This window comes from Piliocolobus tephrosceles, chromosome 1 (assembly GCF_002776525.5).
Source record: "Piliocolobus tephrosceles isolate RC106 chromosome 1, ASM277652v3, whole genome shotgun sequence".
NCBI classification, from domain to species: Eukaryota; Metazoa; Chordata; class Mammalia; order Primates; family Cercopithecidae; genus Piliocolobus; species Piliocolobus tephrosceles.
In genome coordinates this window covers 94,389,933-94,416,651 of record NC_045434.1, presented here as the reverse complement: position 1 = coordinate 94,416,651, position 26,719 = coordinate 94,389,933, and the positions used below count along the sequence as shown (strand labels likewise).

The 26,719-nt window shown below is 46.4% G+C and overlaps 1 protein-coding gene across 2 annotated transcripts in view; it reads right to left on the bottom strand.

Moving 5' to 3' along the window:
• PRCC (proline rich mitotic checkpoint control factor) overlaps nt 1–23,654 on the bottom strand; it is a 36,346-nt gene extending 12,692 nt beyond the window's left edge. The window contains exons 1-3 of one of the 2 annotated variants that reach the window (XM_023214071.3): nt 21,180–23,654; nt 6,273–6,320; nt 1,692–2,258 (exon numbers count right to left, since the gene is read on the bottom strand). In XM_023214071.3, the coding sequence (XP_023069839.1) occupies nt 1,692–2,258; nt 6,273–6,320; nt 21,180–21,647 (1,083 nt within the window). In that variant the 5' untranslated portion in view covers nt 21,648–23,654. The remainder of the gene's footprint in view (nt 1–1,691; nt 2,259–6,272; nt 6,321–21,179) is intronic. The other variant, XM_023214070.3, reaches the window with a different exon arrangement.
• Between the last annotated feature and the right edge of the window lie 3,065 nt (nt 23,655–26,719).

Genomic DNA, 26,719 nt, shown 5'->3' with positions numbered 1-26,719 from the left:
AGGGACTATATTGTGGAATATACAAAAAACTCAAACTTAACTATTAAAATAATAATAATTTCATGAAAAAGTGGGCAAAGGATCTGAATAGACACTTCTCAAAACAAGTAATAGAAATGGCCAATATCTATGTTTTTAAATGCTCAACATCAATAATTATCAGGGAAATACAAATCAAAACCACAATGAGATACCATCTCACACCAGTCAGAATGGCTATTATTGCAAAGTAAAAAAATAACAGATGCTGGCAAGGTTGTGGAGAAAACGAGAACACTTATACACTGGGGATGGGAATGTAAATTAGTTCAGCCACCATGGAAAGTAGTTTGGAGATTTCTCAGAGAACTTAAAACAGAGCTACCATTCAACCTAGCAACTCCATTACTGGGTATATACCCAAAGGAATATAAATTATTCTACTGTAGAGACACATACACACATGTTCATCACAGCATTCTTCGCAATAGCAAAGACACAGAATCAACCTACACGCCCATCAACAGTGGACTGAAAAAAGAAAATGTGGTACATATATACCATGGAATACTACACAGCCATAAAAAAAGAACAAAATCATGTCCTTTGCAGCAGCATGGATGGAGCTGGAAGCCATTAAGCAAATTAACACAGAAACAGAAAACCAAATACCACGTTTTCACTTATAAATGGGAACTAAATACTGAGTACACATGGACACAAGGAAGGGAACAATAGACACCAGGACCTACTTGAGTATGGAGGGTGAGGATCAAAAACTACCTATTACAGCCAAGTGTGGTGGCTCACACTATAATCCTATCACTTTAGGAGGCTGAAATGGGCAGATCACTTAAGGCCAGAAGTTTGAGACCAACCTGGTCAACATGGTAAAACCCGTCTCTACTAAAAATACAAAAATTAAATTAGCAGGCATGGTGGAATGTGCCTGTAGCCCCAGCTATTAGGGAGGCTGAGGAGGGAGAGTTGCTTGAACCTGGGAGGTGGAGGTTGCAGTGAGTCAAGATCGTGCCACTGCACTCCAGCCTGGGCAACAGAACAAGACTCCATCTCAAAAAATATAAAATACAAATACAAAAATTAGTGGGGCGTGGTAGTGGTGGCACACACCTGTAGTCCCAGCTACTCAGGAGGCTGAGGCAGGAGAATCACTTGAACTCAGGAGGCAGAGGTTGCAGTTGAGCCAAGATTGCACCACTGCACTCCAGCCTGGGCGACACAGATTCTCTCTCAAATAAAAAAAAAAAAAAGCCAAAAACCTACCTATCAGGCACTATACCTATCGGGTACTATGCTCATTACCTGGGTGACAAAATAATCTGTACATCAAACCCCTGTATCATGCAATTTGCCCATGTAACAAACCTGTGTATGTACCTTCTGAACCTAAAATAAAGGTTAGGAAGAAAAAAACAGATATATATATATCAATCACAAATATGTACAAATATTATGGATCAATAAACAATAAATAGATTGTTTTCAGAATAAAGGTGTCATTTATGTGGTTCACCCTGTCAGACTTCAAGACTTGGGCAATTTAGATTAATATAGTTCAGAATACAGGTACGTTCTGCAGCCTAATAAATTGAGCCAAAGTGACACCACAGAGGCTGTATCACTAGCTCAAAGCTCTCCTTGACCACCATGTTCCAATATTCCCTCGCCTGCCCTCTGTGCCTCCTACCCACCTGATAATAAGCACCAGCAGCATTGGCATCGCCATACGTGGAAAACTGATTGTAGCTGTAGTCATCCCCAGGCTTAGGCATCCAAGGGGCCCCACTTGAGCCTGCTGCCATCTTGAATTCAAGGGGGGCGTTGGCTGCATCGTCCTGGAAAGCCGGCTCTGGTTCCGTGCCTGGAGGCAGCTCTTCAGGGTCAGTGGGGATGGGGTAAGGGTATGGCTCAACTCCAGGTGGCTCGGCCTTTTCAGGGAGGGAGAAAAAGTTTTCGGGGGCTACTTCCTCATCACTCTCATCTTCCTCCTGCGTGATCTGCTTTGTCACCTGCAGGGCAGCACTCTTGGCAGCAGCCTTGATAGCAGAGGGCGACGGAGTGGTGGTTGTGGTGCCCACAACAGGGGCAAGAGAGGAAGTCTTGGTCTTAGAAGCCAGTCTGGAGGGCTTAGTATCAGGGGAGCCATCCGAGGGTTTGCAGGAGAAGGCATGGGGCAGGAGCAACCTGTTAGTCTCTTTCACAGTCAGGTTTTTAGGTTGGGGAAGCAAGGCAGACAAACCAGTCCCCTCGCCAGATCCCTGGTGAGCCCAGGTTTGGGGTAGGAGGAAAGAAAGATGACAGGTGAGATTTTATGTACTAGCAACACCAAAAACAATTACAGATAAGTTCTGTAGCCTAAAGTCTTACCAACCCTTGTTTCCTCCTTACTTCCATCCACTCAGACCACCCAATCTGGGCTTGACCCCTGCTACTTCAGACCTTTCTGCGGGCTGCTTCTCCCAAGGTGAGGTATCATTCTTCTTCTCTTCCATCCCAACCCAGCTCCACTGCCCTCTTCCACAGAGCGAGCCTTCCTCAACTCTGTGTCTTCAACAAATATGATGCTCTTAACCTCACATCATCCTTCCTCCCAAAAAGCCCAGGTCTCTCCAGCTCATCACTCAACCTCTCTCCAGGTCCTGAAGGGACCTCTTAACACAAGAGCCTTCGCCTTCCTTCGGAACACTACCCAAAATCAGGAACAAGGTTCTGTCCAAAAGAGACATTCATACTGCTGCCAGAAGTTCCCTCCCGGCCAGGCGCAGTGGCTCACGCCTGTAATCCCAGCACTTTGGGAGGCTAAGGTGGGCAGATCATGAGGTCAGGAGCTCCAGACCAGCCTGGCCAACATACTGAAGGCCCGTCTCTACTACAAATACAAAAATTAGCCAGGCATGGTGGCGGGTGCCTATAATCCCAGCTACTTGGGAGGCTGAGGCAGGAGAATTGAGCTGAACCCAGGAGGTGGAGGTTGCAGTGAGCCAATATCATACCACTGTATTCCAGCCTGGGTGACAGAGTGAGACTCCGTCTCAAAAAAATAAATAAATAAATAATAGTCCCTTTGCCTAATCAAGGGAGAAAGCTAACCCTGAGCGAGACCCCTCGGCAGTGCTAATGGTGCCTAGGAAAGACCGGAGGCCCAGCATGCTCAACAAGGAAGCATTGAGTCCAGAGACTGCAAGGTGCCTCACACAGCTTTTTCCAACCCTTTAAATTGCTCTCCTTGTCACCATCCCCAGAGCACAGGAAACAGGATTTCCTTTCTCTTTTCTTTCCCCCCTTAGATAGGAACCTGAAGCCTCGGTGTGGATGGAGCAGCTCCCTCAGGACTCAAGGGCTAAGGGTATTTTTTTTTTTTTTAGTCGGAATCTTGCTCTGTCACCCAGGCTGGTATGCAGTGACATGATCTCGGCTTACTGCAACCTCTGCCTCCCAGGTTCAAGCAATTCTCTGCCTCAGCCTCCCGAGTAGCTGGGATTATAGGGGCCCACCACCATGCATGCCTGGCTAATTTTTGTATTTTTAGTAGAGACGGGGTTTTACCATTTTGGCCAAGCTGGTCTTGAACACCTGACCTGTGATCCACCCGCCTCGGCCTCCCAAAGTGCTGGGATTACAGGCATGAGCCACAGCGCCTGGCCTAAGGGTATTTTTTAGTTACGACCATAGAATCCTACATTAGCTGACTGAAAGGGTTTTTATAAGATCATCCTCAGTTCTTTTCAGACTTATTTCAGCTTGCAAATTTCCCTAATCTAAGACATTACTGCTTTTTACAAAAACATGTAATTTTATAGCATGTTTAGTGCCATCATACAAACAGAGGTAGTTTTGTCAGCCAGAAATGAGTATATATGCGCTACATTTTTTTAATCTGAAGAAAGTCCCTACCCTACCCAAGGAAGGCCCTATAGATGTGGCATATTAGCTTGTTAATGCCAGAGTCAAGCATTTAACTTTTGATCTGTAAGCTAATTGGCCCAGCCCATTCAGAGTTCCTATTACCCAAAAGAATCTCTCAGATTCTGCTTTCTCTGTGCTAAAAAGCCAGCTTGGCCTAACTGTAAAGCTGAGGGAAATGACCACTGGAAAAAGAGAACGGATACGGTCACTGTGTCACTGTCTTAGAGTACCTGTGTACTCCAGCCTTCTCAGCCAAGAAATGCCCAGGGTGAATAAGACATTTGAGTCAAGCCACACACAACTGCTCATCTGGAGAGTGGGCTCTTCTTGCTGTGTGTGTGTTCACAGATTTGGGTTAGTCCAGCCTGGCGGCGCCCAGAGGCTGTGGTTCATAGGAACCAGACTGAGGTATGCGGCGGAGCGCACCTTCAGGCTACCTTTGAAGTGTCTGACTTACCCGATATCTGGGGTCATGGCTACAACACTTTGCAGTCCTAGGTCCCCACTCTGCCTTAAGAGCTCACAATTCCTCTGTCTACTCATTTCTTCCTACCACCTGGAAGACTGTTCTTTACAGTCTTTAGTCTTACAGTGGGGGCGCCTTCTGAGCCAGTCCACCTCCTCCAGGAAGCTATCCTGGTAACAGGACTGCCTTTGCTCAGTCTCAGCACGCCAGCGTCGTCCATGACTCCCTTTTCATCCACTATAAATACAAACACCAGCCTCGCCAGTTATCTTTCTAACTTCCACACAAATACGTCCTTCTAAGACTGCTCAGAGGTGGAAGCAACATTTAACCGAGTCAGGAGAAGGGGCAGCTTCGTACCATATACTCGAATCACAAGACAGCCACTATTTTATTTTATTATTTTTAATTTAATTTAATTTTTATTGTATTTATTTATTTATTTATTTATTTATTTATTTATTTATTTAATTTATTTATTTTTGACAGAGTCTTGCTCTGTTGCCCAGGCTGAAGTGCAGTGACACAATCTCAGCTCACTGCAACTTCCATCTCCCGGGTTCAAGCGATTCTCCTGCCTCAACCTCTCGAGTAGCTAGGACAACAAGCACCCGCCACCACGCCCGGCTAATTTTTGTACTTTTAGTAGAGACCATGTTGGTCAGGCTGGTCTCAAACTCCTGACCTCAAGTGATCTGCCTGCCTGGACCTCCCAGTGTTGGGATTACAGGTGTGAGCCACTGTGCCAGGCAAGTCAGCCACTTTACAAAAGCAGGACCACTTCTGCTTTTTCCTGAGACATACGATCAACATCAGGTTAGAATATATAAATCACCAAGTGTGGAAGGAATGGGAAGAAACTCCTTCCACATTCCCCCATATCCTGGGGGCCAGGATAATGGTACTGAGATGAGGGGAAACAGAAGCAAACAGCAGGGAAATCATCTACTAGCACTGCCTTGTTGAGGACTTCTGGTTTCAATTACAAGGAGCTAAGTGCAGCAGTTAAGAGCTTGGACTCAATAGACTGGTCAGGCGCGGTGGCTCACACCTGTAATCCCAGTGCTTTGGGGAGGCTGAGGTGGGCAGATCACCTGAGGTCGGGAGTTTGAGACCAGCCTGACCAACATGGAGAAACCCCGTCTCTACTAAAAATGCAAAATTAGCCAGGTGTGGTGGCGCATGCCTGTAAACCCAGCTACTCAGGAGGCTGAGGCAGGACAATCACTTGAACTAGGAGGAGGAGGATGTGGTGAGCCGAGATCACGCCATTGCACTCCAGCCTGGGCAACAAGAGAGAAACTCCATCTCAAAAAAAAAAAAAAATTGTCAGATTGCCTGAGTCTGAATCCCAGCTCTGCCCATATTAGTTGTCTGATCTTAGGCAAATTCCTCGTTTCCTCGTATGTAAAACAGGGATGATAATACTATGACTTAGGCACTATCATGAGGATGAAATCAATTAAATGCTAGTAAAGCACTTAGAACAGTGCCTAGTACACAGTAAGTGCTATTTAAATGCTTATTTTCCAGGTTAAAAATAAGATAGGGAGAAGATAGACAATTTTAACATCATTTTGACTAATCCACTTATTCTACCCTCCCTAAATAATCCTTTTACACTCTACGTAATGAACTGAATTCAGTTACAATTCATCTCCCTACCACTGCCTGTCTTCCAGGAAAGGTAATACCAGCATGTTAAAGCCAGGAACAGAGTGGAGAGGGTAGAGATGCACAAAGTCGGAAGTTATAAAGAAAAACAAAGCCAAACCTAAATAGTCCTCAAATATCTGTGTTTGCTCTAAACCTAATTTGAAAACTGCTGGGTACTGTAAGTCCTGTCTTTGAGAAAATAATACAGGAAGAGAAAAAAAAAGGTTTATGTCACAACGCTTACCTGAAGGATAGTTTTCTTCTTTGTGGGTTCATCTTCCTCAGAATCTGACTAAGAGAAAAAGAAATGAAGTAAGGCCTCACTGTTTCAGGACAGTAAAGGAAACACATTAAATAAAGCACATATGAAGGGTTGGACAACAGAGGCCATCTTGTCTGTGCCCCACCTCTGTCAGAGGTACACTCATCCCAGGCCCAGTCAAACAACACAGCTCCCTTCCTGATCTCAAACAGCTTCAGAGAAATCGGGGTATGCCTTGGCCTCCCTTGATTACTCAATTCCCCTGCCCTCGCAGACCTGTTGCACAGCCTTTTTGGCATCAATTTCTTTTCTGTTAAATTAAGACTATCTCCTCCCATTTGGTCCTTGGTGGAAAGGAGAAACTATACCCATTCTTCTTCCTATAATTCTGTCCACTAGAAGATGAATGGGAATTGGCCTACAATCTCACCCAATCTCAGCTTCACTTTTAAAACCACTTATATAGACTGCATAACCACAAAGCTGGGGAACTCCAGTGGGATTGAGTGGTGTGTTAACTACTCCTCTATGAGGCATTAAAGGTCAAAGCCATTGGAGAAATCCATTCCCTCTCCAAGTATGATCTATTGTCTGACACAGTTGTTCATGCCCAGGAAGAAAGCAGGCAAATGATGACCGTAAGGATCTGGGGCAAGACAGAAGGTCATCTGTGTTATCCTTCTGACTCATCAGGATTGTTTCTAAGACAAGCTCTCATGCTGAAAAATCGCTAAACTTTTAGCTCAATCTCAGTTCCTTGGCATCTTCAAGTCAAAGAGAACCACAAGGCGTACGAATAGCAAGCTTTAACCTTTTTATTTTAAAAAATTATTCCCCCAGTCATGAAACTTAAAGCTTTCCATTTGTTCCCAGGGCCTTGGTTTGGATATCTGTAAATAAAAAAGTGATTAGGCAAGAATTTCAGATCCCATTCATCTCCAAGATTCTGTGAGAACTCAAATCCTCTGCTGTTCTATACTTGCTCTCATATCTCACAAGTTCCTTTTCGAATTTACCTGTTCCAAGGATCTTTCAATCATAATTACCTATTATATTCAAGACACTGTGCTAAGTACTGTACATAGCATTTCCTAACCAGTGTCCCAGGCAGGGCTTGGCCAGCTAGAGTCCTAGACCACTAGTCTCAGTCTGGACCATTTCCCTCAGTGTGCTTCAAAGATTCCCTGTGTGGGCCTGGCGCGGTGGCTCAAGCCTGTAATCCCAGCACTTTGGGAGGCAGAGACAGGCGGATCACTGGGTCAGGAGATCAAGACTATCCTGGCTAACACGGTGAAACCCCATTTCTACTAAAACATACAAAAAACTAGCCGGGCGAGGTGGCGGCCGCCTGTAGTCCCAGCTACTCGGGAGGCTGAGGCAGGAGAATGGCGTGAACCCGGGAGGCGGAGCTTGCAGTGAGCTGAGATCCGGCCACTGTACTCCAGCCTGGGGGACAGAGCGAGACTCCATCTCAAAAAAAAAAAAAAAAGATTCCCTGTGTGTGCCATGATATGAAAAAAGTACCTGCCCTCAAAGAATTTACAATCCAGTAAGAATAACAGGTACCCAAATCACTGTAATGAAAGGCAGTATAAGGCCACGCACTGTGTCTCACACCTGTAACTCAGCACTTTGAGAGGCCAAGACAGGCGGATCACCTGAGGTCAGGAGTTTGAGACCACCCTGGCCAACATGGTGAAACCCTGTCTCTACTAAAAATACAAAAATTAGCTGGACAAAAGTAAGGTGGTGGGCGCCTGTAATCCCAGCTACTCGGGAGGCTGAGGCAGGAGAAATGCTTGAACCAGGGAAGCAGAGGTTACAATGAGCCAAGATCTTACAATCCAGTGTAGGTGACAGAGCAAGACTCTGCCTCAAAAAACAAAATAAAATAAAAATAAAGGGCAGTGTAAGATAAGAGCACGAAGTATGGTTCAAACATCCCCAATTAGTACTACCATTAAGGAAAACTGTATGGAGGTGCCTTAAGAAAACTAAGAATATAAATTTAGTCAGGCGTGGTAGTACACGCCTGTAGTCCCAGCTACTCAGGAGGCTGAGGTGGGTCACCTGAGCCTAGGAGGTCAAGGCTGCAGCGAGCCGTGATCATGTCACTGCAGTCTACCCTGGGCGACAGAGTGAGACCTTGTCTCAAATACCAAAAATAAATAAAAATAATAAAAATTTTTTTAAAAATTAACAATAGAATTTACCATGTGACAGTGTGGCATGGTGGCTCGCGCCTGTAATCCCAGCACTTTGGGAGGCCAAGGTGGGAGGATTGCTTGAGCCCAGGAGTTTGAGACCAGCCCAGATAACATGGTGAAACCCCGTCTCTACTAAAAATACAAAAGATTAGCTGGGTGTGGTGGCACATGCCTGTAATTCCAGCTACTAGGGAGGGCTGAGGCAGGAGAATCACTTGAATCCAGGAGGCAGAGGTTGCAGTGAGCCGAGATCATGCCACTGCACTCCAGCCCAGGCGACACAGTGAAACTCTGTCTCAAAAATATAAATAAATAAAAATGCAAAAGTTAGCCAGGTGTGGTGGCACGTGCTTCTCAGGAGGCTGAGGTACAAGAATTGCTTGAACCCAGGAGGCGGAGGTTGCAGTGAGCTGAGATTGTGCCACTGGACTCCAGCCTGGGTGACAGAGCAGACTCTGCCTCAAAAAAAAAAAAAAAAAATTAGACCAGGCATGGTGGCTCACACCTGTAATCCTAGCACTTTGGGAGGCCAAAATGGGAGAATCACTTGAGGCCAGGAGTTTAAGACCAGCCTGGTCAACAGTGAGACTCCCACCTCTAATTTTTTTTTTTTTAAAGATGAAATAGAAAATAAAAGAGAGACCTCACTCAGAAATTTTTTACAAAATAAAAATAAATAAAACTTTAAAACAGGCCCAGTCCGGTGGCTTACACCTGTAATCCCAGCACTTTGGGAGGCCAATGAAGGCAGATCACTTGAGGTCAGGAGTTCGAGACCAGCCTGGCCAACATGGTGAAACCTCAGCTCTACGAAAAATACAAAAATTAGCTGGGCATGATGGCGGGCGCCTTTGTCTGTAGTCCCAGTTACTCGGGTGACTGAGGCAGCAGAATTGCTTGAACCCAGGAAGCGAAGGTTACAGTGAGCACCAAGCTTGCGCCACTGCACTCCAGCCTGGGTGACAGAGCGAGACTTCGTCTCAATAGTAAGAATAATAATACAAATTTTTAAATTTTTAAAATTAAAATTAGCCGGGCATGGTGGTGCACATCTGTAGTCCTAGCTACTAGGGAGGCTGAGGTGAGAGGATCGCTTGAGCCTGGGAAGTGGAAGTTATAGTGAGCCAAAATCATGCTGCCGCACTCCAGTCTGGGTGATAGAGTAAGACCCTAGCTCAGAAAAAAAAAAAAAAAAAAATATATATATATATATATACATGTAACCCGGTCGGGCACGGTGGCTCATGCCTGTAATCCCAGCACTTTGGGAGGCTGAGGCGGGCAGATCACCTGAGGTCAGGAGTTCCAGACCAGCCTGAGCAATATGATGAAACCCCGTCTCTACTAAAAATATAAAAATTAGCCAGGCATGGTGGCAGGTGCCTATAATACCAGCTACTCGGGAGGCTGAGGCAGGAGAATCGCTTGAATCCAGGAGGCGGAAGTTGCGGTGAGCCGAGATTGCACCATTGCACTCCAGCCTGGGCAACAAGAGCAAAACTCCATCTCAAAAAAAATTACCATACGACAGCCTGGGCAATATGGTGAAACTCTGTCTCTACAAAAAATGCAAAAATTAGCTGAGTGTGGTGGCATGTGCCTGTTGTACCAGATACTCGGGGGGCTGAGGTGGAAGGATCACTTAAGCCCAGGAAGTCGAGGCTGCAGTGAGCTGTGATTATGCCACTGCACTCCAGCCTGGGCAACAGAGTGAGACCTTGCCTCAAAGAAAAAAAAAAAGAATGACTATGATCCAATAATTCCACTTCTCTAGGTGTTTACCCAAAAGATTTGAAATCAGTTTGCCAAAGAGGTGTCTGCACTCCCATGTTCACTACAGCATTATTCACAGTAGCCGAGTTACCGAAGCAACCTAAGTGTCCACCAACAGATGAATGGATGAAGAAAATGTGGTATTTATACACAGTGGAATAGTATTCAGCCTTAAAAAAGGAAATTCTGTCATTTGCAGCAACATGGATAGAACTGGAGAATGTTATGCTAAGTGAAATAAGCCAAGCAGACAAAGTATACAAATAGCACATGTTCTCACTTACATGTAGAATCTAAAAGAATGTACTTCGTGGCCAGGCGCGGTGGCTCAAGCCTGTAATCCCAGCACTTTGGGAGGCCAAGACGGGCGGATCACGAGGTCAGGAGATCGAGACCATCCTGGCTAACACGGTGAAACCCCGTCTCTACTAAAAAAATACAAAAAACTAGCCAGGCGAGGTGGTGGGTGTCTGTAGTCCCAGCTACTCGGGAGGCTGAGGCAGGAGAATGGTGTGAACCGGGAAGGCGGAGCTTGCAGTGAGCCGAGATCGCGCCACTGCACTCCAGCCTGGGCAACAGAGCGAGACTCTGTCTCAAAAGAAAAAAAAAAGAATGTACTTCATAGAAGCAGAGTACAATGGTGGTTACCACTGAGGAGATGATGGTCAAAGGGTACAAAATCTCAGACAGGAAGAATAAGTCTGAGGGTATTTTTGAGATCTATTGCACAATATGGTGAATATAGCTAATAATAGTGTATTACACATTTCAAAACTGCTGAGAGTGAATTTCAAATGTTCTCACCACAAAAAAAAAAAAAAAAAAAAAGCATTTGAAGTGACAGCTATGTTAGTTTAATTATTCCACAGTATTCATAATTCTTAACATGGTGTATCCTACAGATACAATGATAAATTGTCAACTTACAATAAAAATGTTGCATCCCCTTAAAGAATCTCCTGTTCGTATTTGTGCTTCCTTTCATGTAAGTTCTTCCCCTTGTCACTTCCACCCCTCCCGTATCACTGCCACCTCTCATTCTGTTATCAATCTGCGTTCTGTACTTCCTGACTCAAAACTCCTGAGAAGTCTCTCTGATGAATCTCACCTTGCTCCTTTTCACTAGGTGTCCCTACATCACTCATTTGTTTAGGGTGGCATCATATTAATTCGGGTTCATTTGTGCCTGCTCTGTAAACATTATGTTTTTCACATATATTCTTGCCTTTACTCTGACGGCAAAGGGTATTTCTTTTTTTTTTTCTCTCTCTTTTTTTTTTTTTGAGACAGAGTTTTGCTCAATTTATTGCCCAGGCTGGAGTGCAATGGTGTGATCTCGGCTCACTGCAACCTCTGCCTCCCAGGTTCAAGCGATTCTCCTGCCTCAGCCTCCCTATTAGCTGGGATTACAGACATGTGCCACCATGCCCAGCTAATTTTGTATTTTTAGTAGAGACGGGGTTTCTCCATATTGGTCAGGCTGGTCTCGAACTCCTGACCTCAGGTGATCCCCCTCCTCAGCCTCCCAAAGTGCTGGGATTACAGGCGTGAGCCACCGGGCCCGGCCCAGCAAAGGGTATTTCTTATAGTTGAATACTTCCTGCCAGTAGTCAGTACACAGCGAGTTTAATTACTAACTGCTATCAAATATATATATATTTTTTAAACCCATAAGGAAAATCCATCTTGGTATCTAAATGTGGGGGATAAAGGAAAGGGTGGCAAAGGAAAGCACAACCATCTACCAAGTACTTCCTATGTATCAGGCAATTTACTCATTTTTCATTTAATCCTTATAACATTTCAAAGTAGGCATTATTATCATCTCAACTTTATGGTAAAGAAAATAAGGCTCAGAGATAAAAATAGGATGGGGCAGAACCAGGATCAGAACCAGTTCCGGTGCCCGTGCTTTTACGGGAACACCACACTGAGCTGTCTGCTGTCCAGGTCTGAGATTCACACTCACTAGATCCCACACGACACAGCTGAGAGAGCATGAGGCACAAAATCAGAAGCACTGCTTTGAGTCTCAGCTCTGCCCCTTACTGGCTGAGGGATCCCGCTATTTAACTTCCCCAAGCCTAAGGTGCAAATAATACTTACCCATGTCACAACCACAGGAGCTACTGTCAGTGAAAATGATACAAACTAAAATTCTAAACAAAGTTCAAAAAGTATTATTTTCTCTGGTTTGCCAAGATACCAAACTCACCCAAGAAAAGACTTAAGCACCTGGCACCTAACATTTTCTACATTTTCTCTCTGTTCTAAACTAACTCTCACTACCCCTTATAGACTCCTGACCATCTCTCTTGTCTTTTGACCACAAAGACTTATCTCCTTTCTGGCAGACCACACAGAACCACCTCACTATGGGGTATACAAGGTTTTCATGGAGTCCTCAAATACATTTTAACTTTGACATCCTTAGGCAACAGGTCCAATGGCAACAATCTGAAATAAACAAATTTCATCCAAATTTAAGATGATTACATTTATAAAACTATACAAGCATATTCTTATTTTTCAGATTCTTTGAAAAACAAAAAGTGGCTACTGTGAGACTGTAGCAGGCAAAATGCCCCACAGCTACTAGAATTGAAGGCCAGATCCAAGGTGGAAAGAAAATTCAATTTCTCTGTAAATGTCACAGATCGTTTCCATTATACTGACAACCTGAGTTTATAGTTTAAAAGCACACACAAAAAAAAACCTGTACAAAGACTTCGGAACAGTCTATTTCTAGATTTAGAGGATTGCTATGGCTACTCACAATCACTCTTCTCTTTGAACACCTTTTTCCCTTGAGACGTGGTCTTGCTCTGCTGTGCCCAGGCTGGAGTAGAGTGGTGCAATTATAGCTCACCGTAACCTCAAACTCCTGGTCTCAAGCAATCTTCCTGCCTCAGCCTCCCAGGCAGCTGGGACTACAGGCACTTGCCCACCATGCTCAGCTATTTTATTTTTTAAATTTTTTTGTAGAGATAAAAGGCGGGGTCTCACTCTGTTGCCCAGGCTGGTCTCAAACTCTTCCTCAAGCAATTTACCTGCCTTGGCCTCCCAAAGTGTTGGGATTGCAGGCATGCGCCACTGCACCCAGCCCAAACATCTTATATAAAACTTCTACTGACCCCTATTATAAATCATCTCATGACACACCATAAACGACAGACTCCCTGAAACAGAACACTAAAATAACAACTTCAAAAATGAGGCAAGGCGGGGATGGCCAGGCACAGTGGTTTACCCCTATAATCCCAGCATTTGGAGAGGCCCAGATGGGAGGATTGCTTGAGCCCAGGAGTTTGAGACAAGTCTGGGCACTGTAGACAGACCTCATCCCTACCAAAAAATTTTAAAAATTAGCCGGGCATGGTGGCTCTTGCCTGTAATCCCAGCACTTTGGGAGGCCGAGGTGGGCAGATCACAAGGTCAGGAGTTCGAGACCAGCCTGGCCAATATGGTGAAACCCCATCTCTACTAAAAATACAAAAATTAGTCGGGGATGGTGGCGGGCACCTGTAGTCCCAGCTACTCAGGAGGCTGAGGCAGGAGAATCGCTTGAACCCGGGAAGTGGAGGTTGCAGTGAGCCAAGATCATGCCACTGCATTCCAGCCTGGGTGGACAGATGAGACTATGTCTCAAAAAAAAAAAAAAAAATTTAAATCAGCCATGTGCCTATACTCCCAGCTACTCAGAAGGCTGAGGTGGGAGGACTGCTTGAGCCAAGGAGGTCAAGGCTGAAGTAAGCTAAGATTGTGCCACTACACTCCAGGCTGGGCAACAGAGCAGGACCCTGTCTCAAAAAAAAAAAAAAAGGAAAGAAAAATGAGGCAGGAGGATCACTTGAGCCCCAGGGGTTTGAGGCCAGCCCAGAGAACATCATAAGACCCCCATCTCCACAAATAAAAAATTTTTTTTCTTTTTTTTTTTTGTGAGACAGAGTCTTGCTCTGTGGCCCAGGCTGGAGTGCAGTGGTGCGATCTCAGCTCACTGCAAGCTCTGCCTCTTGGGTTCACACCATTCTCCTGCCTCAGTCTCCCAAGAAGCTGGGACTATAGGTGTCCACCACCACGCCCGGCTAATTTTTTGTATTTTTAGTAGAGATGGGGTTTCACCGTGTTAGCCAGGATGGTCTCGATCTCCTGACCTTGTGATCCGCCCGCCTCGGCCTCCCAAAGTGCTGGGATTACAGGTGTGAGGCACCGCACCTGGCTTTTTTTTTTTTTTTTGAGATGGAGTCTCACTCTGTCACCGAGGCCGGAGGGCAGTGGCATGATCTTGGCTCACTGCAATTTCTGTCTCCCGGGTTCAAGCAATTCTCTGCCTCAACCTACCGAGTAGCTGGGATTACAGGCATGTGCCACTACGCCCAGCTAATTTTTATATTTTTAGCAGAGCCAGGGTTTCACCATCTTGGCCAGGCTGGTCTTGAACTCTTGACCTCGTGATCCACCCGCCTCGGCCTCCCAAAGTGTGGGATTTACAGGCATGAGCCACCATGCCCCGCAAAAAATTTTTTTAAAAACATAGCCAGGTACAGTGGCACATTACTGTGGTCCCAGCTACTGGGGAGACTGAGGCAGGAGGGTTGCCTGAACCCAGGAGGTAGAGGCTGCAGTGAGCCATAATTAAGCCACTACATTCCAGCCTGGGCAACAGACTGAGACCCTGTCTCATTTAAAAAAAAAAAAAAAAAAAAGAAAGAAAGAAAGAAAGAAACTCTGTACCCATTAAACAGTAACTCTTTATCCTCACCTCCCCCCAGCCCCTGGTAACTGCTATTCCACTTTCTGTCTCTATGAATTTGACTTTTCTAGGTACCTCATGTAAGTGGAACTATACAATATTTGTCCTTTTGTGACTGGCTTACTTTACTTAGCATAATGTCTTCAAGGTCCATCCATGTTGTAGCACCTATCAGAATTTCATTCCTTTTCAAGGCTGAATAATATCCTAACGTGTGCACATACCACATTTTATCTACTGTTGATGAACACTTGGGTTGTTGCCACCTTTGGCTACTGGCAGTATTGCTGCTATGAACACTGGCGTACAAGTATCTGTTTGAATCTCCACTTTTGATTCTTTTCACCTAGGAGTGAAATTGGTGGATCATCATTCTGTTTGTTTAACCTTTTGAGGAACTGCCAACCTGTTTTCCTCAGGAGTATATTAAATGGAGGTTGTGGAGTCAACTTCTAGAGAGTGCTAAAGACCAGCAAATGGCCATCTGAGTGGGTCTGTGCCATTAGATCAAGGAAGAAGGGCAATGCTAGAAACACCGAAGCATCCAGGGCTGAGAGTGTCCTCGGCCACAACAGGCACACATTGGTTTTGAGGAACAAACTGTTGAGTTTGTTAATAAGAAAGTACTGTATTTCTTCTTGGCCTCACGAGAACCTGAGCCTCAATGGCCACCACTGTCCTCTCTGTTCCAGCTGCCAAGAGTGACGAGACACACATACCCTGAGATTGCTGAGCAAGAACGGAAACAGACATTTTCCATTAAGCTAGGTCCTGTGGGATCTGCTAATCTATCAGAGCCTCATTCCCCATGGCAGCCTCTCTTATCTTCCCAGGCTCTGGCTCTGAGACACTCCCTCTCCAAAAAGCAATCACTAGCTGCCAGGACTAAAAGCCAAGAAGGAAATAACCCAAGAACAGACACCCCCTAAGCCCCACACCTGGGGGCTCCAAACCCTAATCATTACTATTATCCCCATTTGCTAGATTCATCAACCTTTTTTACTCTTTTGTTTTTGTTTTTTTGAGACGGAGTCTCGCTTTGTCGCCCAGGCTGGAGTGCAGTGGCACCATCTCGGCCCACTGCAAGCTCCGCCTCCTGGGTTCACGCCATTCTCCTGCCTCAGCCTCCGAGTAGCGGGACTACAGGGGCCCGCCACCACGCCCGGCTAAGTTTTTGTATTTTTACTAGAGATGGGGTTTCACCGTGTTAGCCAGGATGGTCTGGATCTCCTGACCTCGTGATCCGCCCACCTCGGCCTCCCAAAGTGCTGGGGTTACAGGCGTGAGCCACCGCGCCTGGCAACCTTTTTTACTCTTAAGTCTCAAGTACCTGCTGCTAGGATACCGTTTTCACTCCCATTTTTGCACTCCTCATTTGTATTGCTTTCTGGTTGCCCCAGGCTCTTCCTTCTATGTTTTCAATAGACACCCCGATAAACACAACAAATCTTATCCAGGTTCAAATACAATCGCAGCTACCCACAGACTGTGTGCTTTCAGGCAAATCACCTCTGTTCTCTAAACTCCTGATTTCTTCTTTATAAACTAAAGGTAAGTGTCAGACATTAAGCAGGCGCCCTACACATATAAGCACACTCTCCCTTCCCTTTAGCTAGGGCTAAAACTTAGCTAAATCCACTGCAGGCAATTCTTATTTGGTTACTAGAAGTGACAAAAATTAGTGAAATCTGTCTCAAAGCTTCAAATTTTCTACTATCTGGGTAAACAATCTGAAAGTGGTGATAAATACTAATCCAGATAACCCTAAAATGTCTGTGTGCTTTGGAATACGCATTATATGATAGAAAACTCTTCCAGCAGACTTATTCTTCTGATTTTGGTTTTTCATACGCTAGGGGAAGTCTGCCTCCCCTGAGCCTATGAAATCAACCAGTGTAGCTTGGGTCACAGCAAGAAGGGCAAAAGAAGGGATGATTATCCATTCTATGGATCATTCCTAATTCCTCACAAAAATCAAAAATTGACTGAATTTAATTTTGGAATACACCTGGAGGGAGAATTTGGTACTACGCTGACTGCAGATGATTGGGTAATATGACCCAAATCAAATCAACCAAATTCTCACTCCAGGAAAACAGAATTGAGACTACCATCGTAGTTCAATCTGGACTGATCTCTAAAAGGAAATAAATAAAAACCAAGGTGTGGGTGGCCATCTTTCACCTACAACAACGGTTAAGAAGCTAATCCGCGGCCGGGCGCAGTGGCTCAAGCCTGTAATCCCAGCACTTTGGGAGGCCGAGACAGGCGGATCACGAGGTCAGGAGATCGAGACCATCCTGGCCAACCCGGTGAAACCCCGTCTCTACTAAAAATACAAAAACTAGCTGGGAGAGGTGGCGGGCGCCTGTAGTCTCCGCTACTCGGAAGGCTGAGGCAGGAGAATGGCCTAAACCCGGGAGGCGGAGCTTGCAGTGAGCTGAGATCCGGCCAGTCCCGGCGACAGAGCAAGACTCCGCCTCAAAAAAAAAAAAAAAAAAAAAGCTAATCCGCAGAGAAATAATGAATCAAGGCCAGGAGCAGTGGCTCACACCTGTAACCCCAGCACTTTGGGAGGCCAAGGCAGGCAGCTCAGTTGAGCCCAGGAGTTTGAGACCAGCCTTGGCAACATGGTGAAACTCCATCTCTACTAAAAATACAAAAATTAACCAGTCTCATAATCTGATCTCAAAATAAATAAATAAATATATTAAAATTTAAAAATAAAATAAAATTTTTAAAAAAATGAATCAAATGTGCAAAGAACAGCTGTGTAGAGATCCCCAACAGATCTCAGGTTCCTGATGCAGGTTCCTTCTGAGGTACCACAGTATATTTATGATGCATTACCATTTAATGGTGGCTCACATCTGTAATCCCAGCACTTCGAGAGGCCAAGGCAGAAGGGCTGCTTGAGCTCAAGAGTTCAAGACCAGCCTGGGCAACATAGCGAGACAACATCTCCATTTATTTAAAAAAGAAAAGGAAAAAAAAAAGATTTAAACTAGCTTGAGTTGGCTTCTAACACTTGCAACAAATGAAATCTAACCCCCAATCTGCTCTGCCTTCTGTATTCCCTCAATAAATAGCACCACCACCCCCCAGCTGCCTGAGGCAAAATGCAGTGGGGGTCAACCTTGAATCCTCTCCTTAGTGTAACATCTAATCAATCCTCCAGTCTTATCACTTCCCCCTCCTAAATGTATCTCGATGCTCCAGTTCTCTCCATCCCCTAGTTCATCATCCAGGCCACCAGCCTCTCACATTCTGCCAGTCTTGCTCCCTCCAAGTTTCTCACCACTCTTTGATCAGAGATTTCTTGCCTTTAAGGGGTCTTCACTACCCCCAAATAAGGTAGAAAGACCCTAGCATGGCATCCAAGGCCCATTATCTGGCCTCAGCCTCTCTCTCTCTAGCCCCATTCTCTCAGCACTCCCCACCCTCTCAAAATGCTCCAGCCACTGTGCTTAACTCACCTGAGGTTCCCTGAAAGCATTCCCACTCTTCGTCTTCCAAGCTTTTATACATTGTTTCCTCTGCTGTGCTGCTCCCATACTACCCTTTCATCAGCCTTATCTCTGCTTAGACATCTCCCCCTAGAGGGTTCCCCAACCTCCCAAGACTGGACTAATGCCCACTAGGTGTACTCCAATGGCACCCAATGGCACCAGCTTATCCCGGTCCTTCTCTGCCTTTATCTAAAATCTATTTCCTTTTGTTTTCTCCAGTAGATCATAAGCTCCTTTTGGGCTGGGGCTATCATGTTCACATTCTTAGCTCCAGATACAAAGAAAGAGCTCCATATCAATTGAATGAAATGGCTGAGAGTTAATTACTTCTAATTACTTCTACTTCACCACCAAACTCTAATTATTTACTTAAGGAAACCTAATTAATTCTTTCAACTGTGTACTAAGAGCCTACTAAGTGTAAGACATAGAGCTCAGAACCAGAGGGGCTTAGAACTGGAGGGGGCACAGCTCTTTTAAAGACAATGGTTGGCTGGCGCAGTGGCTCATGCCTGTAATCCCAGCACTTTGGGAGGCCAAGGTGGTCAGATCACCTGAGGTCAGGAGTTCAAGACCTGCCTGACCAACAAGGAGAAACTCCAGTCTCTACTAAAAATACAAAATTAGCTGGGCGTGGTGGCGCATGCCTGTAATCCCAGCTACTCTACTCAGGAGGCTGAGGCAGGAGAATCGCTTGAACCCTGGAGGCCGAGGTTGCGGTGAGCCGAGATTGTGCCATTGCACTCCAGCCTGGGCAGTGAGTGAAACTACATCTCAAAAGATAGATAAAGACAAAGGTTACCCTCACCTGACCATCTTGAACATTCTTAGGCTACCTTTCTGCAGGAATTACGTGTTCCAAGAACAAAAAGACCAAGTTGAACAGAATAAAAATGGGAAACTCAACCAGCAAGGGCTAGGACTTTAATTAGCCATGTCACTGTTCACTTCAGAAATTTAGTGAATGCTTACAAAGGAGGGTAAGCATTACAAAGGAGTCTTCAGAGTTTTCTGCCACCTCAGCCAACCTAAATGGCAGATTCTACATCCTCTCCCAACTTTCTATAATGCTACCTTCACAGCGCTAGAAATGAGCCTTTCCATGTCCGTGTAGACTGTTTTTATTTGTCTCATTCAGGGATCTTTCCTAGTTCCAGGTTAAATCAAAGCCAAGGTAGTTTCCATGGAGCAATAAAAGGCTTTTTTTTGGATCCTAGACTTAGGATGACAGACTCTTAGGTGTGAAAGAAGGAGGAAATAAAATGGAAGAAAGTGACCAGGCACAGTGGCTCACGCCTGTAATCCCAGCACTTTAGGAGGCCAAGGAGGGCGGATCACAAGGTCGGGAGATCGAGACCATCCTGGCTAACACAGTGAAACCACGTCTCTACTAAAAATAGAAAAAAATTAGCCGGGTGTGGCGGTGGGCACCTGTAGTCCCAGCTACTCGGGAGGCTGAGGCAGGAGAATCGAATCGCGTGAACCCGGGAGGCGGAGCTTGCAGTGAGCAGAGATCGTACCACTGCACTCCAGCCTGGGTGACAGAGCGAGACTCTGTCTCAAAAAATAAATAAATACATACATACATACATACATAGCAGGCTAGGGAAGTCCTCACAGAAAACAGGCCTTTTAGGCCAAGTGAGGTGAGGGAGAGAATATTAGGATATCTGAGGGAAGAAATTTAAGGAAGAGCAGGTAAGAATGAAAATGGCTCCTAGGCAGAGCTGGGAGTCTGAAGAAAAGCAAAGACAATGAATTTCTCTCCGGTAAGTAATTCTAAGCAGTTCCTGCTCCCAGGCTTAAATCTCTCCTTTATCTCCAAAGCCCTCACTTCAGAAGAAGCCTTGTATTTTTCCACTGTCACATATAGAAACAGGTAAGACTCGCTGCGTCTTCTAGAAACAGTACCCAAGCATCCTAATTCACCTAGCTTTGACCATGGCTAAATGGTGAAAATGAGGCACAGATCTGAGGTTCAGAGAGACTGAACCTTAATCTTCACTCTGCCCTTTACCAGGTAAAATCGTGCATGCTGGACACCTGTTTCTCATCTGTAAAACAATAATATGTTACCTCCCAGAGCTCTGTAATAATTGAAAGAAGGGACCAATGAACGGCAAATGATCTGCACTCAACAAATATTCGATTTCTCCTCTAACTCCCCTCAAAAATAGAATCCAAGATTACTATGATTTTCCTCCAGGCCTGATGTTTTTGAGTTCAGAGACAAGGAAAAGATTTGTCCCAGATGTTCGGCAAAGGTTCAGGAGCCCTGTCTCCCGTCATTCTTCAGGTGCCAGATTTCATCCTGTTCTCAGTAGGAGGAAAGGGGAAAAAGCCGGACTGAGGTGAAGATGCAAAGAGGGGGAGCGGATCCAAGTGTCCCTAGGCCTGTCAGTACCAGGTGATGATGACATGTGGCCTTCTGCAGGCAAGCCCAGCTTCAGGAAACCCACATGGGCAAATACCCAAACTCCCCGAAGTTGACCAACTTCAGCTCAATTAATCACATTATAAGAGGATTCCAGTGGCCTTGAATCCACGGATGCGTTTGTGGGAAGGAGTTCCGAAATCTCCACATGTCCCTCCTACCGCCGACTCAAACCCGATGGACAGTTTGGGGGTGCCTTCCCCGGATACTCACATCTCCTTTATGCAACTCCGGCGCCGCGATCTTCACGGGCTCTTTCCTCTTCTTTGGCTTGGGAAGCCCCAGCGGGGGGCCGGCACCGCCAATTGGAGGGGGCAGACTGAGGCCAGGGCCTCGGGGCGAGGGCAACCCCAATCCCAGTCCCTCCCCAACTCCCGCCGCTTCAGCCGGGCTCACGCCTGGAGGTGGGGGGAAGCCTCCCAGGCCGAAAGGCAAGGGGGGAGGAGGCTGAAGCCTGGGGTCTGCGGTGGGTGGGGGAAGCAACAGCGGCGGGGGAAAGGCTGGGGCCAGCATCTGAGGGGGCGGAGGCAGCAAGGCCGGGCCCTTGGGCGCAGGGAGAGAAGCGAACAAGCCCCCTAAAGCGGGCCCAGATGTAGGGGCCACCGCCTCCTCTTCCTCCGGCTCGGGCTCAGCCTCATCCGGCTCGCTCTCATCGCTGCTGGCGTAAGCAACCAGCGACATGGCGCCTCCCGCGTTTGGGGCGCCCTTGCCGGCAGATGAGGCCTACTTGAGACCGGGGATGCCCGGAGGCCTAGTAGGCCCCGCCACCCGGCGGGGCGGGGAATTGAAAAGTCCACCTGCTCCGTACTCTAGGGCTAGCCGCGGCAGAAGCTCATGGCTACGGCTGATTTCCACCGACAAGGCGTCCCTCTTCACTTAAGCTCCTAGTCCCGGGCAACTACACACAGCTAATGGCCGCCGAGTCACTCCGCCTCCTCCTTGCCTCACCAATAGAGGAACTACAACTCCCAGAGAACACTTTGGCCACAGCCCGATTATTTGCCGCAGGGATCTCAGCGCAAGACACGGCGGGAGTTGGAGTCCGAGGAAGGATTTAGGCGAGAGGAGAGCGATACAGAAGAGAAACCCGCCTCTGACGCAGGGACACTTGGGGTGAGTAGTTTTTTTCGTCACCTAACAATTCCGAGGTGACTACAAGCCCCACCGGTCACTACGGCAGTCACCGAGACGGATAAGAGAGCATTTCGGTACTTGAAGTTCCCTAGGGTAGCCCCTTGGCCACTAAGATTTCTGGGAGATGTGGTGCTCTTAGAGACTGCAAGTGATGTCGGGAACGAAAGGGAGTCTGGGAAGCTGGCGGATTGGGGAAAATTGCTTAAAGGGAAAGTGATCTGTGAATGAACTGGTGGAGCTTCCCGGCTGGGGCTGGGAATTAGAATAAAACATCCCCAAAAGAGCAAGGGCCCAAGGGACCCGTATGAAATTGGGCTGCAAGCCAGAAAGAAGCGAGGCTGCAGGCCCAATAATAAGTATCTAAGATTTGAAATAAATGTGATGTAAGAAGGAGGAGGTGATCTTCCTCACCAGGATTGGGGTGCACATCCAGGAGCACACCTTACCCTGGAGCCTGGGGCCTGGCCTCCCTCTGCAACAACCAGTGAGACAAAGATGGGCAAGGCCCTGGCAGCCCCGGCCAGGTACTTGAGGTTAATCCCTTCTCAGCTCAGTGGGGTAAAGGGCTACCGTTCTGAGGAATCACTTGAGTCCGTCCTACCTGGGTGTGCCTCCCACCTATCCATTTGCAGGGGTCCTTTGCATTCCTTTACGTCTGTGAGTTTTGTCTCTTATGGCTTTGGGTGTGACCTTGTTACATCTGTAAGTGCTCTTCCTTTCCATCCATGTTTATAGGTGTCCTTTTCCAGCCCATTTATGTCTGCTTGTAATGATCTGCTGTGCGCCTGTCCTTCCCTGTCCGCTTGTCATTTTGTATCCTTTTCTTGTTTACCCATCTCTGCCCCTTCCTGTCTGCCTGTGACTGAGTGCCCTCTACTTGTCTGCCCTATATGTGTGTGTCCTTTACATGCTAATCCATCTCTGTGTGGGCACCATCTCCCTGTTCCCAGACTGCAGAAAATTATATTGAGCAAAGTCAGAGAAAAGGCTGTTGAAGTTTTGGGAGGAGGCTGAAGAGAAAATTGGAAAGGTTGATGAGGAAGGACAATGATGACCACAATGCAGAGAGATAGTGAAAGGCCCAAGCTTGAATCCTCTTATCAGCGGAGCCTGATATGGGGTCCCTCCTCCCCAATCTCTCCAGCCTTCGGAGACAAACTCCATGCTGCCTTCTCCATGAAGGCTCCTTAGAGCTATCTCCTCCCTGCTCTGGATGCCAGAGCATTTTTGCGTGTGTGTGCACCTGTGCTCAAACTTTGATGTGCATAAGCATCCCTAGGAAAGCTTCTGAAAAATATAAATTCCTGAAATCTAGCCTAAGAGATTCCTATTCAGTAGATGTGGGTGGGGCCTGGAAGCCGGGATCTGTAAGAAACTCCTCAGTTGGTTGCAAACCAGGCACTGAGGACCACATTGAGAAACTAGACCATCAAGTCCTACCTCACAGCTAGTATGCCTTGCACAATGCTGATTTCTAAAACCTCCTTTCAAATCTAGGTTCCCCAATGTACTCTGGTGACTTTGTGCCGTCACTTCTCTGAGTCTCACTTTCCTCCTTTGAAAACTGGATAAAGTAGGCCGGGCGTGGTGGCTCACGCTTGTAATCCCAGCACTTTGAGAGGCCAAGGCGGGTAGATCACGAGGTCAGGAGTTCGAGACCAGCCTGGCCAAGATGGTGAAACCCCGTCTCTACAAAAAATACAAAAATTAGCCAGGTTCGGTGGCAGGCGCCTATAAGCCCAGCTACTCAGGAAGCTGAGGCAGGAGAATTGCTTGAACCCGGGAGGCGGAGGTTGCAGTGAGCCAAGATGGCGCCCCTGCACTCCAGCCCAGCCAACAGTGCAAGACTCCATTCCGTCTCAAAAAAAAAAGAAAAGAAAAGAAAAGAAAATAAGAGAGAGAGAGAGAGAGAAAGAAAGAAAAATGGATAAAGTAGGTCGGGCGTGGCAGCTCATGCCTGTATCCCAGCACTTTGGGAGGCCGAGGCGGGCAGATCTCCTGAGGTTGGGAGTTCGAGACCAAAGTGACCAACACGGAGAAGCCCCGTCTCTACTAAAAATACAAAAATTAACCGGGTGCAGTGGTGGGCGCCTGTAATCCCAGCTACTCAGGAGGCTGAGGCAGGAGAATCACTTTGGGAGGTGGAGGTTGTGGTGAGCCGAGATCACACCATTGCACTCCAGCCTGGGCAACAAGAGCGAAATTCAGTCTCAAAAAAAAAAAAAAAAGGAATGAAGTATTACGGAGCCCTATCCTACTTCTGTGAGAAATGCCTGATATTAACACACAGTGAAATGATTTAGAGCTAAGAGAAATGATTGTCCTTGTTGTTTGTCAACACATCTTGCCACCTTGCAGAGAAGCCCCTAAGGGACAGGGATCTGTCTCAAATGTTTTCTTTTTTTTTTTTTTTGGAGATAAGAGTCTTGTACTGTCGCCCATGCTGGAGTGCACTGGCGCAATCTTGGCTCACCGCAACCTCCGCTGCCCAGCTTCAAGCTCTTTAGGAGGCCAAGGTGGGAGAATCCTTTGAGTCTTAAGAGTTAGAGACCAGGCGTGGTAAAACCTTGTCTCTACAAAAAAAAAAAAAAAAAAAAACAGGAAAAAAAAAGCCAGGCATGGGCTTGGTGGTACGCACCTGTAGTCTCACCTCGTTGGGGAGGGCTGAAACAGGAGGATCACTTGAGCCTGGGAGGTTGAGACTGCAGTTTGCAGTGAGCTGAGATCGCACCACTGCACTCCAGCCTGGGTGACAGAGCATGACCCTGTCTCAATAAAAATTTTAAAGGATAGAAATTTAGGCCGGGCGTGGTAGCTCATGCCTGTAACCCTAACACTTTGGGAGGCCGAGGCGGGCAGATTGCCTGAGCTCAGGAGTTCAAGACCAGCCTGGGCAACACAGTGAAACCCCGTCTCTACTAAAAATACAAAAAAGTTAGCTGGGCGTGGCGGCATGCACCTGTAGTCCCAGCTACTTGGGAGGCTAAGGCAGGAGAATTGCTTGAACCTGGGAGGTGGAAGCTGCAGTCAGCCAAGATCACACCACTGCACTCCAGCCTGGACAATGGAGCAAGCCTCTGTCTCAAAAAGAAAAAAAAAAAAGAATAGAAATTTGTAACTGGTACATCTATGACCCTTTCAAAAGTAATCATAATAAAAGTTTTCCAGTAAAAGAGAACGAAATGATCAAACATACATGTTTCCCTCCTAAAACCCTACTGAAACATCAGTAAAGATTTTTTTGAAAAGGCATTAAAGATCATTTTGAAAAACTTAAACCCACAAAGATGGAGAGTTCAGAAGAGAAGACAACACAGTAACAACATTTTGGAAGGTGGAAAAGAGATGCACCAGAGGTAATTGGGCACATCCAAGAGAGCTGAGAACCAAGATGGCCTTGGGAAATGCTGAGAATCAATGTTTAGAGTCTGATACCAGGGAGTCCCCCTACAAACTCCCAACCAGATCACCCTGATAGAAAGGTTTTTCTTTTATTTTATTTGAGACAGAGTTTCGCTCATTGCCCAGCCTGGAGTACAATGGCGCGATCTTGGCTCACCACAACCTCCGCCTCCCAGGTTCAAGTGATTCTCCTGCCTCAGCCTCCCAAGTAGCTGGGATTACAGGTATGTGCCACCACGTCCGGCTAATTTTTGGTTTTTCTTTTTTTTTGAGACAGTCTTGCTCTGTCGCCCAGGCTGGAGTGCAGTGGCGCGATCTCAGCTCACTGCAAGCTCCGCCTCCCAGGTTCACCATTCTCCTGCCTCAGCCTCCTGAGTAGCTGGGACTACAGGCACCCACCACCTCGCCCGGCTAATTTTTTGTATTTTTTGTAGAGACGGGGTTTCACCATGTTAGCAAGGATGGTCTCAATTTCCTGACCTCATGATCTGCCCACCTTGGCCTCCCAAAATGCCAGGATTACAGACATGAGCCACAGCGCCCGGCCAATTTTCTGTATTTTTAGTAGAGACGGAGTTTCTCCATGTTGGTCAGGCTGGTCTCGAACTCCTGACCTCAGGTGATCCGACCACCTCAGCCTCCCAAAGTGCTGGGATTACAGGCGTGAGCCACCGCACCCAGCCATGATGTAAAGTTTTTAGTATGACAAGCCCCAGCCAGGTACTCAGAGGTACAAAGTGGCTTTTCTAGCCCACTGCTGTTATACATGAGCAGGAATCAAGGGTTATATATTGAGGAAAGCCTCTAATAAAAATAATAGAGATAAAACAAACAGGCTACTCTGCCCAGCTACATTTTTTTGTTTTTAGTAGAGACAAGGTCTCACTAAAGAGGCTACCAGCCTCTTGACAGGGCTCATCTTGAGTTCCTGAGGTCAAGCAATCCTCCTGCCTCAGCCTCCCAAAATGCTGGGATTACAGGATTACAGGCATGAGCCACCATGCTCGGCCTGTTTTCTTTTTCCTTATATGAAACTGTTGTTCATGTAATTATTTGTTTTCCTGTTTGTCCTTTTCTTTGTTGATTTGTAAGAGATTTTTTAGTGTCTTGAGATATATATATATAGATATATATATAGATATATATATAGATATATATATATTGTTTTTTTTTTTTTTCCTTACTTCAGGATCTCACCGTGACATCCAGGTGGGAGT